This window comes from Dasypus novemcinctus, chromosome 5 (assembly GCF_030445035.2).
Source record: "Dasypus novemcinctus isolate mDasNov1 chromosome 5, mDasNov1.1.hap2, whole genome shotgun sequence".
In the NCBI taxonomy this organism is placed as follows: domain Eukaryota; kingdom Metazoa; phylum Chordata; class Mammalia; order Cingulata; family Dasypodidae; genus Dasypus; species Dasypus novemcinctus.
This window is the reverse complement of record NC_080677.1, coordinates 142827410-142839684: the sequence shown is the minus strand read 5'-3', so window position 1 is coordinate 142839684 and position 12275 is coordinate 142827410. Positions and strand designations below refer to the sequence as shown.

Below are 12275 nucleotides of genomic sequence, written 5' to 3'. Positions count from 1 at the left end.
CTTCATTTCTGTATTGCTTTCTCCATCTGTATCAAATAGCCAGTAGCTGAAATCCCCAGCCATCTTGAATGCAGGCTTATTCTTTTTACCTGCTTCTCAAATCATTCTAGTTTTACTGCACACTGTAAGTCTGGACCCTTCTGACAAGGCAGAATAGTCAGCATTGGCTGCCTGGATATTTCCTCTTAGCATCATGTATGTCCTAAACTGCTAATGATCTGTATGTACACTGCTACATGATAAACTTCAGTAAGAAGAGCATATTTATGTTTCTTTCTAGACTTAAGTAGTGTTCTGATGGTAAGTTTTAGTAATAACCCACTCTAAATTAACAGGATGCTGCTCGGATCCTAAAAGACCTTCAGGTCCCTGTAATTCTCTGTTAATGCAGCTAGTATCTTATTTTTTGAAGGTTAATAATATTAAGCCTATGGGTAGATTCTAGAAGAGCCTAACTAGTGAATATGATCTGTGTTGGCTTTCTTTGACAGTCTTCATCCACAAGTTGTCACCATCCAGGTTTTCTCTTAATACAAATACCAAAAATTTTCGTGGTTACCTACTGATCCAGAATTGCTACAGTAAGTTCTTACACCTTGTCAAATTACTGTTGAAGCTACTCAGGTTATCTTCCCTCTCCAGGATTTCCTCCACATCTCCACATTGAAGAGAAGATGTTCATCTGCCCCGCCCATCCCCTGCCCCTAATGCGTTACTCCTTCCAGGCTACTTTTGTCTGAAGCCGCATCAACAGTCACACTGAAGGTTAGGCGAGAGGCAGGGCATCCAGGCAACCAAAAGCAAAAGTTTTTCAGTTTGCTGAACGCTCAGAGCTTCACAGACTTAGCTAGAAGGAAGCGGTGTTCCTGGCTGGGAAAGCCCTTGATTCAGCAGTAGCAGCTGTAAGCAGTTAAAACATCTACTAAGGCCCACGCCTAGAGCTGAGCTCTCCCCCAAGGTGCACTCTCATTTACTGGCACGATGTCTGTTTAACATATGCAGTATTGCTCATATTAATATTATTAATATTATCCGCACCCTTGGAGCCTTAACTTCTCCAGTAATATGAGCTTCCAAGCCAGAGATGATCCAAGTGCCAAGGAGGATGGGCATGTACTTGACAGCTGGCCTGTTACTGGAGTTCGTCTTACTGAAGAAGGCAGGCAGGGCCTTGGCAAAACCAAGAAACTGGAAAGGTATTTCTTTGGTGCCATGTGCTCCTTCCCTTCTCTCTCTCCAGCAACAGGTAGAAGTAGATCATGGTGCTTAATGGAGAGGAATGGCTCACTAATGGTGAATTTCAGATCTCACTGGGGGAGATGTGGATGGTTGAGAAAGAGGAAAATGGGTCTTTTATAACTCAGCCCTGCCCCAGATCACCTGTTAATAGCCCTCTTCTGTTCCCAAGTATAAAGGTGGCCAGGAAGGTAGATTGACAACTCTTTCTCATCTCTGGTTTTCAAGTACTCAAGTATTTTCTCTTTCACTTTATTGTGCTTAAATAAAATTGCCTTTTAGAAGAATAAATAGCATTATGTCTCCCTAGTTCTATGGTAGAAATATAAAACTGGTAACTGGGACTGTAAAATATTGAAAATAATGCAAATGAGAAGTACTGTTCACTGGCTCTGCTTGTGATTGGCAATTGTATCCTTGGCAATTCTTAAGATAAAATTAATGTAAATATTTTTAAGTTTAAAAAAATTTCTTTTGTAAAAGGAAGGTTTGCCTTTTTTTTTTTAGTTTCTTTAATTGGGTTTTTTTTTTTAGAATTCTGCTTTTTCAGCACCTTAGAGTTGATTAATTTAATGCTGAATTCTAGGTGTTATACAGGCCCTTAAAAATTCTAGGGAGCTAATAGGTTATATATAAGCATTTTAGGACTTAGAAATAACAATGAGAGATCAGAACTCAGGTATGAATATGACTGCTGCAAGAGCTTACAATCTAGGACCTAAATTCTTTTTGAGTATTTTTAATAAAGCTGTTTCTAGAGATCATTAATTACAGATCATAGAAAGAGTTTTGTTCCATTTTACTTTTACTGAGATTATGTTAATCAACAGGCAAAACATAACTTACAGACTTACCTTTCCCTTTAAAATCCTTTTTGTTGAAGATGAGTTGACTGCATGCTCTTTTAGTGAACCATCAGAGGAAAACAGTGTAACCAATAAGGGATTTTGGTTGTTTTCATAACATTACATTTTTCTAAGAATAACTAAAACTGTAACCAGTAATCATGCAGATCAGTATTAGGACAGAAAAGTGAAAACTTTAAAAGTCCTTAAGAATTTTATACAGTATCCAAATACATAAGTAAATTACACATTTAATTTCTCCTTCATGTTTTCTCTTTTAGACAGATACTCTTTACCGCAAAGAAACTTCAGCAGTACCAGAAGAAAACTGTTTTTCTAGTTAATTTTATGAGAACCTAAGATTCTCAGTGGAATTAAGATTATCTTCTCGCTACCACCACCTTAATATAATTACACAGTTACTGGAACATTAATATCCCACCCTAAGAATATATTACTTTTAACAAAAAGGGTGATTCTTTAAAACTTCGGAGGGATAAATACAATATGGATCTTTATAAGTATTAAATGTCTGAAATAGGCAGGTAATACCAGATTTGATATTATTTCATAAATAATATTTCCCTTAGCAGTAAACATACATCTACACATTCACAATAGTTTTAGGAAATAAATACCATTATTATGCACAGTATTTTATGACACACTAGTTAAAAAAAAAAAATTTAGCACCTTGATAAAAATTCTGATCAGAATAAAATGTGACAAAATTTAAAACATTGTCAAAATAACATCCCATTTAAACTTTTCTACAGTTTACACAAGTATTATGCATTTCCAGTTTTGGGATTTATTTTCCCATTATGAATTAAAATGCAAATATATTGATAAGTTTAATTTTCATAAACGCATGTATTTTAGCACCTCACTTTTTACAAGGTGAAAGAACAAATTCTTTTGTAACAGTTCGCGATTAAAGATACCCTTCAGGATTTTATTAGAATATTAAAAGCTGTCAGGTCTGAGCATTATATTTAAATAGGCCTCTCTTTGTCACATTAACAAGTAAGTAAAATAGTTTGGAAACGACTTTCAAGATAGCTGCTCTGTATTTTTTAAAAAATCATTAAGGATGTAATGAAGCCATTCTGATAAGGCACAGATTATTTCAGAAAGACTTTTATATCCTCCCACTCAAAACAGACCAGCCATTTAAGAAAATTATATTACTTTAACAGAGAGAAAGTCAAATTTTAGTTTTACATCAGTACACTATTTGGTAAACAAATCCTAGTTAGCATAGTTCATAACAGATTGAGGTGGCATCCAACAAGTTTTTCTGCTATAAAGTCACTTTTATCAATATCAACTTAAAGATTTTTACCTAATAATGGCTTCCCGGAATCAGCTATTTACATTGAAATCTCTCAGCTTAGGGAATGATTTTATAGACTTTCTACAACCTATTATTTCCTGTAACCTTTTATAACCATTTATAACCATATAGACTAGTTACTTTACCTTAATACAAGTTTTGCCTTTGAGCTTATTGAATTACACACAGCAACAAGCCAAATTTATTTCCACTAACCCTTCCACAACTTTCCATACCCATTCTCAAGTTTTGTCCCACATATTTCTACCCTGATTTTATGAAAACCATCCATCTTTTTTTTTTTAAGATTTATTTTTATTTCTCTCCCCTTCCCTGCACCCCCCCAAGTTATCTGCTCTCTCAATCCATTTGCTGCATGTTCTTCTGTGTCTGCCTGTATTCTTGTCAGTGGCACCCAGAATGTCTTTTTTTTTTTTTTAATATTTATTCATTTATTTCTCTCCCCTTCCCCCCCCTTCACTCCGGTTGTCTGTTCTCTGTGTCTATTTGCTGCATCTTCTTTGTTTGCTTCTGTTGTCGTCAACAGCATGGGAATCTGTTTCTTTTCATTGCGTCATCTTGTTGCGTCAGCTCTCTGTGTGTGCGGCGCCATTCCTGGGCAGGCTGCACTTTCTTTCGCGCTGGGTAGCTCTTCTTACGGGGTGCACTCCTTGCGCGTGGGGCTCCCCTACCCAGGGGACACCCCTGCATGGCACGGCACTCCTTGCGCGCATCAGCACTGCGCATGGGCCAGCTCCACACGGGTCAAGGAGGCCTAGGGTTTGAACTGCGGACCTCCCATGTGGTAGGTGGACACCCTATCCATTGGGCCAAGTCCGCTTCCGAATATTAAATTTTTTTTTAAAGATTATTTATTTAATCCCCCCCCCCCGTTGTCTGTTCTCTGTGTCTATTTGCTGCGTCTTGTTTCTTTGTCCGCTTCTGTTGTCATCAGCGGCACGGGAAGTGTGGGCGGCGCCCTTCCTGGGCAGGCTGCGCTTTCTTTCGTGCTGGGCGGCTCTCCTTAACGGGGCGCACTCCTTGCGCGTGGGGCTCCCCTACGCGGGGTCACCCCTTCGTGGCAGGGCACTCCTTGTGCGCATCAGCACTGCGCATGGGCCAGCTCCACACGGGTCAAGGAGGCCCGGGGTTTGAACCGTGGACCTCCCATGTGGTAGGCGGATGCCCTAACTAACTGGGCCAAGTCCGCCGCCCTGTGTCTCTTTTTGTTGCGTCATTTTGCTGCATCAGCTCTGTGTGTGTGCGGCGCCATTCCTGGGCAGGCTGCAGTTTTTTCCTGCTGGGTGGCTCTCCTTACAGGATGCACTCCTTGCACATGGAGCTCCCCTACACGGGGGACACCCCTGCCTGGCACAGCACTCCTTGCACGCATCAGCACTGCAAGCAGGCCAGCTCATCAAGCGGGTCATGAGGCCCAGGGTTTGAACCACAGACCTCCCATGTGATAGGTGGATGCCCTATCCATTGGACCAAATCTGCTTCCTCTAGCCATCTTATTTTAAGACAAAATATTCTCTCTTAAACAGGCTTTCACAGGCCTTCTACTTCTTTCCATATCCACTTAAATCTTGTCTTAAATCCCTCATCTGCTCTATGATCTCATTTTAGGCAAAACAATTATTTTTAAAAGACATTTGTAAAATTTTAATTAATTAAAAACTAGATTTAACAGATTTTTAAAAAATTTGTCCCCACCCCCCCCTTGTTGTTTGCACTTGCCGTATGCTGTGTCTTTAAGGAGGCACTGGAAACCGAACCTGGGACCTCCAGGAGGAAGGCGCCTAATCGCTTGCACTACCTCCATTCCCTGCTTTGTTGTGTCTTTCTTGTTTTTTCTTCTCGTGTCTCTTGTTGCATTATCTTGTGTCATCTTGCCGCACCTGCCTGTTGCACCAACTCACTGTCTTCTTTAGGAGGCACCAGAAAACGAACCAGGGACCTCTCGTGTGATAGGCGGGAGCTCACTTGCTAAAGCCACATCTGCTTCCCAGATTTAACAGACTTAATGTTAACTTACTAATATCCGTATAAACCCAGGGAGAGTATACCCAAGTAGAATAAAATTAAAATAATGATATTTTATGTAAGAAATTTTTTTTCTTTTTTTCCATAGGAGGTTAAAACCGCTTTGTTTTCATAATACACTAAAATTATAAATACCCTCAGAAGCATAGTATCAGGCTCTGAAGAATATAATTGTTTTATCTGTTTCAATCATAATTTAGAAAAACATTTTCATAGCTTTCAAAGACTGTTTATTACTGAAATTTGGCCATTGGGTTATTAATTACTCTCATCTCAAGGCTATTAAAATTTTTACATCGGGGAATTACAGGACAAGCTATGCAAAACAAGGTTTATTCTTTTTTTTTTTTTTTTTAAAGATTTATTTATTTAATTCCCCCCCCCCCTCCCCTGGTTGTCTGTTCTTGGTGTCTATTTGCTGCGTCTTGTTTCTTTGTCCGCTTCTGTTGTCGTCAGCGGCACGGGAAGTGTGGGCGGCGCCATTCCTGGGCAGGCTGCACTTTTCTTTTCACGCTGGGCGGCTCTCCTCACGGGTGCGCTCCTTGCGCGTGGGGCTCCCTCACGCGGGGGACACCCTTGCGTGGCACGGCACTCCTTGCGCGCATCAGCGCTGCGCATGGCCAGCTCCACACGGGTCAAGGAGGCCCGGGGTTTGAACCGCGGACCTCCCATGTGGTAGACGGACGCCCTAACCACTGGGCCAAAGTCCGTTTCCCAAGGTTTATTCTTTAATATCCCATCCATCCCTATCGTTTTTAATTTCCAGGCCTAGGAGACAGAATCCTAAGTTAAACTCACATATCCCCCATTTCCTGCACCTAGCCCTTCCTCCATAGCTCCCTCAACCAGTTTTCAGTCATAGTTAGGACAAGAACCATGGGGGAGGGGGAAGGGGAGGTCAAGAAGCCTAGGAAAAGCCTTCCACTTCCAGTAGTTTCTATAGTCAGATTTTTTATGACCTTTTTCATCCTGTTCAGCTCTTCTCATTTGGGGGTCCTGTTGTACTCATTTATATATATGTGTGTGTTTGTGTGTGTACACACTTATTTAATTTTTAGCTAATGGTATAGAGTTCTTTTAAGAATTTTCACTTGTTAATTTGATATTGCCATCCAGAGATATGAAACTATACATTGAACAGACAGGCACAAATATACAAGCCAACAGAAACATAAAACTCATTAATTTGACTCATAATTCTCACTGTTTTGCTATGTTACTTCCAGGCTTTCCATCACTCCAGGTCTCTGGTTTAACAGCTTTTAAGATCTCTGGGATCAGTGTTGCTTGTGATATGCAAACTTGTTCTTGGAAACACTGTTATATACTGGAGAAAAAGTTATCTGGGTACTACTTGGTTAACAGGTTTTTAGGAAGGGAGGTGTATTTAGGAGGCTGTGCTTTTTAAGTATTTTAGTTTTAATTCAGTATTGAGGCTCCCCTCGCCTGGTCCCTTCCTTTCCAGTTTTCTGTTACTGTGCAGCTGTCCTTGAGGCTTTTCATTTCTTAAGGATGTGTCCCATCCATTGAGGGGTGGGCCGAGGGGTCTTGCCTTTTGTTCTAACCGTGCCCTAACTGACCTTGTTCACTAGAGTTTTGAGTAGCACTGGGCTTTCCTCAGCTTGGCTTTAAGGAAGGCTTAGGGACTTTTCCTCAGTTTCTGCACTAGGTTACTTAGATTTCAGTTACACTTTGGAATAATCAAACTTTTTATCCTGGAGGCGTTTCCCGGAAGAAAAGAGTTTTTGACGGCTCAGCTGCTGAGTTTAGAGAGCCATCCTGGCCAATTGAGATACAGGATTCTTTTCTGAAGAACATTTTCCTCCTTATTCTAAGTTATATTGAGGCTTACCTTTGCTACAGGAAAAACTGTTTCCTGCTTTTTCATAGGCTGTGGCTAAGAGTTTCTTGTCTTTCAAAATACAGCCTGTATTAGTCAGCCAAAGGGGTGCAGATGCAAAATACCAGAAATCTGTTGGCTTTTATAGAGGGTATTTATTTGGGGTGGGAGCTTACAGTTACCAGACCATAAAGCATAAGTTACATCCCTTTCCAAAGTCTGTTGCCATGTGTTAGAGCGATTAAAGATACCCTTAAGGGTTTTTTTTAGATATTAAAAATATTCAGCAGCTGCTGATGTCCGCAAGGGTCCAGGCTCCCTCTTCCTCTTAAGGCTCATGGTCCCAGCTTCTTCCTATCTCAGCTGTAGGCTGGGGTAAGCTCATCTCTCTCCCAGGGCTCATTACTCTCCGGGCTCAGCCACTCTCGTCTCTCCTCAAGGTCAGCTCTGGACACTCAGGTTCTCTTTCTTCCTGAGGCCTCTATGTGTCTGTGGAGCCGTCTCTATTCCTCTGTGGTCTTCTCCTGGGTATTTACCTCCCAGGGCTCCAGCATCCAAAAACCTCCACTCTCTCCTCTGCCGTGTCTTTTTCTCTGTGCATCCCCTCCCACCAAGGGGGCGGGGACTCAGCATTCTACTGATGCCACCCAATCAAAGCCCTCATTATAATTTAATCAAGTGAAAGTGAAATCTCTGAAGTTAATCTGATACACCCAGAGAAACAGACCAGTTTACAAACATAATCCAATATCTATTTTTGGAATTAATAAATAATACCAAACTGCTGCACAGCCTAAAGTGCTATATTTAGGAGTGCTAGTAAAAGTAGAATTTCCCATTTTAAAGAATTTCAGTAACCAACTGAGCAATATAAATGCAGTTAAATGTTAGTAGTTTAGACAGACACTGAACATTCACTTTACCTAAGTAACACACACCGTTTAATGGACACTCGGAACTTCCTGTATTCTGGATTACTTTCAGGAGTATACTTGACAAACTCAAGGTTTAGGAGTATCCTTAACTGACAGACTTAAGGTGGGGACTTGAACCCCAAACAGAATGATTGTACCCCTCACAAAACAGGAAAAGGTGGAAGGGTCAGAGCAAGGGGAATTGTTAAAGGAAGAGGTTTAAGGGGACTCGAACTGCCAAACTAACTTCCCGGTGCACTTCTACCTTGGTGATCCATTCATCCGCTCAAATGTCCCAATTCTTGGGCTGGAACTGTTTCTTTATTTGAAGGTTTAAGGCACCTTTAGGGCCTGGAATGATAGTGAGGGAGAAAAAACCCGATTGTCGCACTTTTAGACCAAGAGAGTCTAGCAGCTGCAGAAAGCTCGATTACAGTACTTACCTCTCTTGCTGGGGCCCAGAACCTTGGGCAGTCAGACTCCTTCAGGGACCAGTTTGTCCTTAGTCCCGCCAGAGTCACCAAATTGATACCTAGCAAAAGTGGATTATTTTCTCCCCGTGTGTCTTTAAAGCCAGTTCCTGAGACACGGGGGTTTCAAAGAGAGAAAGAATTTATTTGATTGCCCAAGCAAAAGAGCACAGTAGGCCTAATGGCCCAAAACTGCCTCCCTGATCTGCAGAAATTCTAATATTTTATAACACCAGCGAGCTAATGAATAAGGGGGGGGGGCGCTGGATGCAGGATCCTTCATTAATATACATTAAGAGGCTGAACAGGACAGATGGGTATGGTAGCCAACCAGGATCAGTCTCAAGGCTTTGGGATAAGGTAAAGAGAACAAAGGTCAGTACAAGGTTTTTCATATGGATATTTAACAGGAGTGGTTACCAGCCCACTGGTAAGCATACACTGGGTGAGCCCGCAGAAACGAGGGGAAGGTCATTTAGAATTACCAGCACAAAGGTGAGCAAGCACAAGGGTGAGGTTAAGTCTAGAGTAACAGGGGTGAGACTCTTCTAACTAGCTTCAGTAATTTCAGTATTGACCTTTTGACTAATTTTAAAAGCATCTATATAATGTTTCAGTAATCATAATTATTTATTAATTCTTAACCTTCAGTTACAATTTGAACTGGCCTGTGTTCACCCAGCTCTACTATCTCAAATCTCAACTATACTTAGTTTAATTGCTTAATTCTGTGCTGCTATAAATTTAGGGTACACCTTCCCAAACTTATTTGTTTGACCTATGTATGGGCAGTCATGAGAACTTCAGGACTGAATATCACTATCACTAAGTGATTGGCAGCTCTTTCAAGGATGCAATTTAATTCTTTACCTTTTCTGCAAATCCTCAGTTGACTCTTGGTTACTTTAAATGCAGAGCCATTTTTCCAATTATTTTGCAAATTTGGTGTATGTGACTTCAGAGCCTCATGTCAGATTCCACGCTGTTTCCACCAGCCTCAAAGCTCTCTACTTTAACCAATATTTCCCATTCCCTAAGGCCTGCGGGTTATATATACATCTAGGTATACAACCTACAAATGACCCTAAGCTCTCCTACCTACCTAGTATCTGAATGTAGCAAATAGTGTGCACTTGGACTGCAGAGCAGATCCCTGTTGAGAGCTCACAAACTGGCCATTTGCTAATAACATCTCCCTTTATTGTTGTTCCCTTGCCATTGTTTCCTGCCAGTGCACAGTTGCCCTCTGCTATCTGATAGCATTTTAACTTCAAAATATCTTTGCCATTGGGTAATGGTCACCAACAAAATTAATTTTCCCTAGCAACCTACCAGGCACAGGACCAGTACTGAAGGTAATAGAAAGGGAACCATTGGTCCAGAAAACATATTTAGTAATATCTTCTGTTTCTCTGTTTATAGAGTCCGTTTAGTAGAAAGAGGATCTCCTCACAGTTTACCCCTAATGGAATCAGGAAAAGTAAGTATTAAGGGGAGAAATTTTTATTTCTGTGTCTGAATTAGTCTGACTCAATGTGCTTAAATTTTTAAAAATTCCTTTTATAGAATATTTTTTCATAAAGTTTTCTTGTAAGTAATATATCAAGACTAGATTAGGTCATGAGTTTGGAAATTAAAAAACACAATTATTTTAAATAAGCTAGAAATTTATTTTCTAATGTAAAAGTCTGGAAGTAGGCATCCCCAGCCAAATGGCAACTCTACTCCATGAAATCACCAGGAAACCTGGCTCTTCTGTCGTGCTCTACTCTGCATGGCCTCCATTCCCAAGGCTGCTCTAACTCCAGCCATTATTTCCCCATTCTGGCCAGCAGGAGAGACAGAAAAAGGTGAGGGAGACAACAGGTGCAAACCCTAAAAAGGTTCCCATAAGCTGCCACACTCATGCTTAAGTACCATTGACCAGAATTTAGTCACATGCTCACACCTAGCTGAAAGGAAATTTGGGTAGTATTAGATTAGTTCTGAATTTCTGTGACCCTAGCTAAAAATCAGGGTATCCACTACTGTGGAGGTAACAAAGACTATATATTAGGACAACTAATATTTTCTGCTCCAGTAGTTAGGGTGTTTGTTTGTTTGTTTGTTTTTAATAGAACCAAAAGGCAATAAACTTATTGAAACCTGAATGATGATTTTTTTTTCCCTTTTCTGGTCCCAGTTATTTCAGTTGCTCCCTGAATGGAGGTCAGATATCTTCTCCAGCTGACATAAATCTAAAAGCATCTCATATTGCTTCTGGACTTTTTATAATCTCTCTACATGGCCACAATTTAGGATTATTCTTACTAAGTTGCTTCTAATAGTATGAACTTTTCAACACATCTTGTTAGAGTTTGTCAAACACAATGACAAAACTGTGGTCAAATTTTCACTTAAGATACAGGATAACCATTCCAAGAGTTTTTGTGTTTTTATCGTAGGATGTTTTTTGCCTTATCTCAAACATATAACGTTAAATGAGCTGAATTGAGACAGGCTATATTCTAGATTTCTACAATGAGCCTTTGAGCCCTTATATGTATAGTATGAATGAAATTTGGAATGTTTCTAAACTGAACTATCATTAAGAAGGAGGTGCTTAATCTTGACATGCATTATAACAAAAGCTGTGAGCCTGCAGGAAGAAGTCCCCCAGTAGAATGAGCTGGACATACCAAGGGGAAGAGAATGGGGATCAGTGCAGACATCCTGCTTAGTATGCACCAGACCTCACTAGCAGTCAACACAGAACCTTTTCCTTCTGGCCACCACAAAAACAGCTTCTACTAAATGACTTTGCCCTGCCTGGGCTCTTTTCACCTCCACACTCATTCCTGGAGACACCTCCTGCCCTCCTTAGTTCGATGACTCCTGCAGCATCACCTCACACTCATGCTCACATACCATGACCTGAGACATAATGTTCAACTTTATTGAAACAAATTAATTGAAATAATAGAAAATTCCTTTTTTTTTTTTTGGCAAGCCTTATATCATTTATCAGGTTTTTATTCAAAATTCATTGTAGTAATAAGTACAAGGAAAATGTAATTATTATGATCTAATTATGTAATGCTATGATACGCAATTTTGGTTTAAGGCCATACCTCTTTCTAAAAGATTTTTAGAAAGGAAAATAGACAAATGTCATAACGACAAGATTATGGTTTAATCGTGTGTAATATCTACCTGCCTATTTTCCCATTGACTAGAATATTTTTCTTTCTCAAATAGATACTTCCAGGGGTTCGGATCATAATTGCCAATCCAGAAACAAAAGGGCCCTTGGGAGATTCACATCTTGGTGAGGTGAGTTGCAGAGTGTCCTCTGAAAAATATTTGCTTGCCTATTTCCCTTAGTCTTTCCCATGGCTCTACATAATCTACATGTTCAGTTTTTGGGGTTTTTGTTTTTGAGGTATTGGGGACCGGGAATTGAATCCGGGACCTTGTGTGTGGGTAGCCAGCACTCAACCACTGAACCATATTGGCTTCTCTGAGCTGGTTTTAGTGTCTGTTTTTTTGTTTGGTTTTGTTTTTTTAAAGATTGATTTCATTCTCGGCCCCCCCCCCCTTGTTGTCTGC

The 12275-nt window shown here is 40.4% G+C and overlaps 1 protein-coding gene across 4 annotated transcripts in view; it reads left to right on the top strand.

Annotated features, from left to right (window-relative positions):
- DIP2C (disco interacting protein 2 homolog C) overlaps positions 1 to 12275 on the top strand; it is a 534437-nt gene that overhangs the window by 510820 nt on the left and 11342 nt on the right. For all 4 annotated transcript variants that reach the window (XM_004454050.4, XM_004454048.4, XM_004454049.4 and 1 more), the window contains 2 exons: positions 10110 to 10167; positions 11925 to 11999. In XM_004454050.4, coding sequence (XP_004454107.1) covers positions 10110 to 10167; positions 11925 to 11999 — 133 coding nt within the window. The remainder of the gene's footprint in view (positions 1 to 10109; positions 10168 to 11924; positions 12000 to 12275) is intronic.